The sequence below is a fragment of the Lepisosteus oculatus genome, chromosome 4 (genome assembly GCF_040954835.1).
Source record: "Lepisosteus oculatus isolate fLepOcu1 chromosome 4, fLepOcu1.hap2, whole genome shotgun sequence".
NCBI lineage: Eukaryota > Metazoa > Chordata > Actinopteri > Semionotiformes > Lepisosteidae > Lepisosteus > Lepisosteus oculatus.
Window position 1 is genome coordinate 43,345,418 of NC_090699.1, and position 8,240 is coordinate 43,353,657.

General features: G+C 37.0%; 1 protein-coding gene across 1 annotated transcript in view; it reads left to right on the top strand.

Moving 5' to 3' along the window:
* Positions 1-5,494, top strand: part of LOC102690192 (pro-neuregulin-3, membrane-bound isoform) — a 424,542-nt gene extending 419,048 nt beyond the window's left edge. Inside the window, exon 9 of the mRNA XM_015347880.2 lies at positions 4,535-5,494. Coding sequence (XP_015203366.1) covers positions 4,535-5,141 — 607 coding nt within the window. The 3' untranslated portion in view covers positions 5,142-5,494. The remainder of the gene's footprint in view (positions 1-4,534) is intronic.
* The last annotated feature ends 2,746 nt before the right edge of the window (positions 5,495-8,240 follow it).

Genomic DNA, 8,240 nt, shown 5'->3' on the forward strand with positions numbered 1-8,240 from the left:
CAACATTGCACATCCAGATTTGTAAATATGTGACTAAATTTGTAAATATGTGATTTTTATCTCAAGAAATGTTGATGGACAATAATCTTCAAGCCATGCCACATTTTTTAAATTAAATTAAGGTTGGGCTCTGACTGCACTACTGAAAGACATTTATCCAGTGTGCTTTGGGTCGTTATCTGAGTTTCGTCTCAGTTTCAGCTTTCTTGCAGAGGGCAGCAGGTTTCCCTCAAGACCTTTTCTGCACTTTGCTCCATTCATTTTCCCTTCTACTGTATGTTGACAAAAGCCCCAATCCCTGCCAATAAGAAACATACCTATAAAGCCTCAATTTCCCTTTGGGTTCAATAAAGTGTTATCTTATATTCTTATAACATGCCACCACCTTGCTGGGTTTGCATCAAACACAATATTTGCATTTAGGTTAAAAAGTTTAGATTTAATTTTATCACACCAAAATATTTTCCCACTTGTTTGCAGTGTGACTTAAATGCTTTATTGCAGTTTTTTAATGACTCCCATACCTGTCAGATTTGCAGAATGCTTGGGATATTGTTGTCTCATGCACATTTTGACCAGTTGTGGTCATAGAAGGCTATATCTGTATCTCTTGGGAGCCTGTCTGATCAGTCATCCTTCTTGCTCACTCATCCATTTTGGAGGGACAGCCTGCTATATTTAGGGTTTTGGTGGTGCCATTTACACCCCACTGCTTAATAGTTGTCTCAACCATGCTCCAAGGGATATTTGAAATATTTTATTAATAATCTGTGCCTTTCCACAATTTTGTCCTGATGTTCTTTTGAAAACTCCTTGGTGCTCATGTGCACCACTACAATTTAAGAGTTAAATGGTTTAGGCCAGTTGACTTGGTGTGTGCTTTTTTAAGGGAATTTAGTTTATTTAGAATGGCTATGGGGTGAACACTTATCTAACTAGGATATTTCACGTTTCATCTGTAATTAATTTTCTATAAAAATTTTAATTACTTTAGGATGTCATGAGATATGATTTGTAGATAAATGTAAAATGTATATTTTAATGCAACAAGATATGAAAATCTTAAAAGAGGAGTGTAAACTTTCTTTAGGCATATAATGTACAGTACAGTATACAGTATATATAAACACTTTTCTCTGTGACTTTAGTAAAACGTAATCTACTAAAAGTTCCCAACTCACACATGCTTGTGTTTTTTGTGTTTGTGGTGACTCTCATCCTATTTCTTTTACTATTCTAATGAACAATTCAAATGAAAGTTCATATGAGACAAAACTAGACCTATAACAATTACATTTGGAACATTCAGGTTAAAATAATTTGCCATTTAGTCGACTAAAATGTCATATTGGCTCATCCTGTTTACTAATGAAAATACATGTAAGAAGGATTAAAGGCAAGAGGAATCTAATAACTCCATCTAGCTCATTTGGTACAATACCTTTGCTTTTGACCCTACCTGTAAAATTAAAAAAAAAAAATCTGTAGGCAATTTGCTATTTGTTCACTCACTTGTGTTTTCTCATTCTATCAGACTGAAATTAGAAAGAGTAGAACAATACAGGCATTCCCTAGTGCACGTATTCCAACAAAATGACTGAAGAACTAATCTTTAGCAACATCAACCATTAGGATTCCAGCTATTGACATCCCTCGTTTTTCCCAGTCTATATCAGAAAAATCGGTGTCTCCCATAATAATCAATTCAACTGTTTCCCACAAATTCATCATTTAATTGTATACAACTGAATTATAATTGATATTTGATGTTCAAAATCTATAACATGATCCTAACACTATGCCTTTTAAATGATTTTTAATTCAGTCTGACTCATAGATTCGGAGATTCTGTTGATTAATCTATTTTTATGTACAATAATCCAACCTTTGTCTCTTCCATCCATTCCATTTATTTGTATTCATCCATCCATTTTCTAACCACTTCAAACTATTCAGGGTCACAGGGGAGCAAGAGCCTATCACAGGAAGCAAAGTGAGCAATGCAGGATACACCCTGGATGGGACCCCAGTCCATTGAAGGGCACACAGAGACACAGACAAGCACGCACACTCACACCTAGGGCCAATTTCCCCAGTAGCCAATTAACCTTCTAGTATGTCTTTGGACTGTGAGAAAAAAACAGAACACCTGAAGGATCCCCATGAGAACATGGGGTTATTCTCTGCCAAGTTTCATTGTGGGGCTATTCTCTGCCAAGTTTCAATGTTTCTAATTCTATTACAATCACATTCTAATACCATAGTTTCTATTTCATGCATTTTATCCCTGACATTGAAGCTATTACAAAATATATATACAATAATCCAATTTTGCATAATTAGTCAGCACCTGAAACAGTTCAATGTCAAGGATTATTAAAAATCAAATGGTAAATAATTACCCAAAGATTATCTGTTCAAAGCTTCCCTCTGTGTCTTCACTTAGATTTAAATGTCATTGTTCAAAAGGAATGAAGTATTGAACACTAAGGTATTAAAAGCTACCTAATTTGTTTAATTTAGGGGAGTATATGGCCAAAAGTTTGGACCATAATCTTACAGCATTCCAAAGCTTTTGTTGGCCTGGCTGTGCTTAATTTAAAATATTGTTTTTTTACTTTTCAGTCAATTGTTTGTAAGACATACAGTATGTTTTGGCCGAGGGACACAGCACCCAATTGAGAAAGCTCAAATCAAGCAAATATTGGCCATTACAAATTCACTAGAAAAAGTTGTTTTCTTGGAGCCCATCAGAATTTCAAATTAATTTAGCCACAGTATTTGAAATAATTTTCCCATACTGTCGGATTCTCAGACATTTACTGTACCTTCCCTGTTTTCTCAGGAAATGTCCCCACTCTTGGTAACAATAGCTTGCTCACAATTCAGGATTTAAGGGAGACTCAAGGCTTCCAGGGCTCTTTGTTTAGAAACAGCCCTGTACACCTACAGGCTGACATGGAGCACTGCTTTACCCCTTCGGACAGTGGCTGATCTGATTTAAACCATAATAAGGAGTCTAGTATGACTAATTAGACAGACTGTAGTAGTTCAGGTTGGTAGCTACATCAGCATGCGTAGGCTGCAAAGGAACAAGTAATAGGTTTATTCCATGCTGAAAAAAAAGAAAAAAAGAAAAGAAAACAACGTTTCGGTCGTGGAGCCTTCTTCAGGTGTGAGCTGAAGAAGGCTCCATGGCCGAAACGTTGTGTTTTCTTTCTTCTTTTTTTCAGCATGGAATAAACCTACATTATGACTTGCTCCTAATTAGACAGACTGCATGGTAATCCTGATTTGTATGCAATCTGGGGGCAATACTTCCACTAATCTTATAAACTAATTTAACTAAAAGATACATTTTAATCTTGGATGAAGCATCTACCCCACACACATATTCCAAATGAAAGCTGCTCTCAACCCATTCAAGAGACACAAATGCACTATGGTGGTAACCAGTCCCCAGCTACTGTACAGTATGTATATTTTGGTAGTAAGCTGTGCAATCTTGGTTGTATGACACTTACAGACTTTAGAATATGAGCCTTCATCTGTTCTTGCTCAGTAACAATTCCCAGGTAACTAACGTTGATGTGACACATTATCCAGTGTTCATAGATCCAACTGCAATCATATCTAATTTATGCAGTGGGTAGAGGCTGAGATACCCTTAAGTAATACTTTGTTGCATTCCTTCACTAAAATTCTGCAAAGGGAAAGAATTAAAGCTAGATTTTACTACTTCTCACACTTTGACAGTGTGGTCAGATGCTTTCTTTCCTCTTTAAAATTTGTTTCCTCTTTTTTATTCTTGTGCACTCCCACTTTTTTATTTTGTTGTTCCTCTTGTTCAGGTTTAAAAATCAAATAGAACGCTTAAATATACTCTACATTCAAAGTTTACACAGCACAATGACATAAACCCCAGGGATACCCCTGCTGAATATTGAAAAAAGAGTCTTTGTGCGATTAATAATTTCTGATACTCTTCTGCTTCAGCCACTCACTTAAGACACTTAAGCTTTAGCTAAACTTATCTTGTATCATTTCATTGTTTGCAAAATGCTATAGCTTAAATTTGTGATCCAGCTTTTCTGCATTTTATTTGACACTTTATTTAGTCACTCTGAATTACTGATTAAACCCAGATATTCTTTTGTCAGACAAGTTTGCACATAATGTAGTAAGACATAGTAAAAGTTTGCACTTAATGCACATAGTCAGACTGAATGGAAAATAAGACTCAGGTAAACCAAAAGGTCTAGCAAATCATTTTCCAGTGACTAGAGAAACCAGAATAACTTGGAAAGCAGAAATATACAGTAGGTCATGTTTTGAGAAATTTGGGATAGGCAAAAAGGTGTTTTGGAGCCACGTAAGAGATAATATTTTTCATCAGAGTGAATTTACAATGTAAACCATGCAAATTATTCATGTAGACCCATGAAATGAACATCACTGGAATTGGTCTTGTTAATATCTGGTCTCCTGCTGTGTATTCCCTGACAAACTCTTCTTTCTCTCCTCTCTTTAACAGGAACCAGTCAGCCAGGGCAGGTGGTGATCCTTCACAGGACATTTTCTTAAATATGCAACCTCCCCTCTTTGCTCCGGTGGGGGTGGGGGAGGCCAAGACTGAAGTGCAGTGCAGCCGTCTGGACAGGGCAGCTCCAGGCAGCATTAAGGGCACCCCATTTGGTCATGGCACACCCCCTCCTCCAGTCCGAGCCTGCTCTATTCCCATCATCCCCTCTGTCCTGGGACAAGACGACATTTCCTGTATGCAAAAGGGTGACATTAGTGAGGGCAGCTGTAGTTCCATGCCCCTACCCTGCTTGTTGAGCTCTGTAGTGGACAGCATTCATGGTGCGCACACCCCCCCTTCTCCAGCAGCTGTAATAATAGCAGGTGGGCAGCAGGAGGCAGTGGCTTTGCTTCTGGAGGCAGCTCAAGAGCAGCTCAGGGTCCTGGCACACGCTCATAGGAAGCTGGAGGACAGCAGCCCATCACCCATGATGGCATGCGAGACAGCCTGCTTCCTGTCTCCCATCACTGCAGGGGGAGTGCCCCAAACCAACCCCCCTGAAACCCAGCTGATGAATCCAAGTGAACCCCACAGAGACTCCTCCCAGCCCTGCCAGTGAAGTGGTGGAGGCTGTCCAACCCTGTTTGGACCAATCATAATAAACCCTGGTGTCTTGAAACAGAACTGCATATGGAACTGCAGGAAAGTGGCAAGAGGACTAAATGACTGAAAAAAAACAAACAAACAAAAAGAACAAAACACATGCATAAAGAGGAAAGTATGAACAAATTAAAGAGGGTATGGTTGAAAACTTATTTAAAAAAGAGAAATTATTTATATGCATTTATTTAAAATGAGAAGCTTCTACTTAGAAAGGAAACCAAATAGTCTGTCATCTTCATGGTGTTTTTAATTGTAAAAAATGAAACTATAAAATAAAAGGTGAGGATGTAAAGATGAGGAATATGGAAATGTTACAAGTTTTCATTTGTATTAACTCCTCCACTGCTTTCAGACCCCCAGTGCAGATCACACGTTATCAGTCTCAGAGAATCTGTTAAAAGAGTATTAGAGAACCCAACACCCACTGCATCTGACAGAAAACAGTGCTTCGTCCATGGAAGTTCTGCTCCTGTAGCAATAGTAGTATCTCAAAGTAAAATCGCAGATTAACAAATGGAAGAATGGGAGAGAAAGTAATGGTATCTACTTACGCTACTAGCACAGCTTCACATACAGATAATATCTTTCCTTCAGTCTGCTTCCCTGAACAGTCACTTTTTCTTTTTTTGAGATTCTTCAGGCACCTTGGGCAGCTCTTTGGGCAACAGATATAGATATTCAGCACCATGCCTTCCTGGCCTAGGTAGACGTGTTTAGACATGACTGGCATGATGGAGAGCTGGGTAAAGATGAATGACTGACAAGCAGGAGTGAAAGCGAAGGCTTGAGGGCATGGAGGAGTTTGTTTATTTAGAATCAGAAGATGTCACTTGACTGATGGTGTCTTTAAGTGATGGGTGGAGTTCATGACTGGTTGCAAATGTGGGACCATCCTCTTTTTTTACAATTTTAGTATGCATAAAAAATAGCAAAAGGACTGCAAGATCAATTTGAAATTTCTCCATAATGCTCTACCACACAGTAAGACTTGCATGAATATGGCAGTGCCTGGAGTTTCGTTTCCTGCTGCCCCCTTGAGGCAATTTGGAGAAGAGTGCTGTAGAAACATGGGGAGATTTTCAAACAGTAGCGTTAATGTTTGTGACCATACAGTAGAGATTTACAGTATTATAAGCAGGGATTTTCAAGCAGAGTAAATTAAACAAATCAGTTTCATGATTCATTGATAGTCAATGAAGTCATTACAAAAGTGTGCAGGTCACTTATATCATTCCCTTTGCCAATGACTATATACAGTAAATGGGGAGGTATCAAAGGTAAATTCCTTTCATCATATTAAGTGAACTTTTCTTTCACATGCAGCCTAGCTGGGCTGACATGTTACACAAACTCAGAAAAAGACACTTAATAAGTATTGTATTTACACTGATACTTACAAATACATTCACATACTATCAATTACATGTCAACTTTGCAATCACCTGTAAATAGAAGTTTTATAATTACTGGTGCTGTTACTATCAACTTATCTATTTGCAAAGTAGGCAATGTTATTCAGGATAATTTTTAATGCTTCAGAAATGTTAGAGAGAAGACAATACAGAAGTATTGATTCTGGTATAGCTGTATTGTAAAGTTGTCTGATGTTTGATCAAATGTTCAGTCAGCATTAAACTAGAATATCTTAATTAATATTGAAATTTAATTGTATACTCATATTTTTTGCAAAATAAAATAAACACATTATGCACCTACAGTTCAGATAATAACGGTATACATCAACTGATAATTTATGGGTACAATTAATGTCAGATGCAAACGAGTGGTGTATTGTTCTAGCAGTATAGCTCACATTTCCCAGCGTTGCTAATTAAAATAAAGAAAATACATTTAATAGAAACCAGCAAGCTATTTTCAGCATATACTGTATAAGCTATGGGTATTGAATAATCTAGTCAGGGTTTCAACAATTATCTACTAATACATTCTCTGAAATGAAGATCTCTGAAATTGAATGCAGCAGAATGTGTCAAAATATTAGAAACAAATCAGAGAACAGGAGACCTTTGGAATGGTTTGAAAGTAGGCAAATAATTATTTCAAACCCAGATGCACCATAAAACTGCATTCTGACACGAGTCTACTCCTGATTAAGTTGAATGCTGAAATAGGTAAAGATAACTGTAACATTTTTATCGATGCAACCATAACCAGATGGACAATGGTGGAGATGGTATATTGATTACAACTGTCCCATCAATTCACCTGTGATGCTGTTAAGACCACCACATTTTAGTAGCAGATCCAAAACCTTCTACTGATGCTAACAATGGCTCTGGTATCCAGATTTCAAATTGTCATCTGCTGTATCTACTGTATCTAAAACCTATGATTAGTCCTTTTACACCCTCTCTCAGTGTTGTCGTTGTCCCTTCAAAAATTGAATTTATAGATGCAGAGGGAATCACAGCAACTCCATTATTTTACTTCATCTTAAACTAATGCACAGAATGTTACTCCAAGACTAGATAACTATCTGCAAAGGAATAAGTGCAGATAGTTATATCTGAAGGCACCTGAAGAAGGCTCCATGGCCGAAACTTTGTGTTTTCTTTCTTGAATTTTTATCAAGGAATAAACCTATTACTTGTTCCTTTGCAGCATATGTATGCTGACGCGGCTACCCACCTTGATATCTATCTGTCTGTTAATGAAAACCATCCTTTTCCAGTAGCAAATTAAATGCTGAATAAATTAATGTAATTAATTTATCTTTAAATCCCCTTGCAAACACAACAAATAGTCAGCAAACTATAATACAAATACAAATTACTAAACAGTACATCCGTATCAATGCATTTTTCTATTAATATAAATCTATGAATTATAATAAAATGTCTTCTTAAAAAATTCTATAATGACCTATTTGTTAATATAAAATCTCAACTTTGGCATTGCCATTTGAAAATCCCCCCTCTCTCACCTATTCTGTACGGCTTCGAGATTGCAGTTTTCAAAATGCAAGAGCAACAACACCTATACAGAAATCAGTTTTCAAAAGTTAACAATTGGAAATGTGGAAAAAATGTTCAAT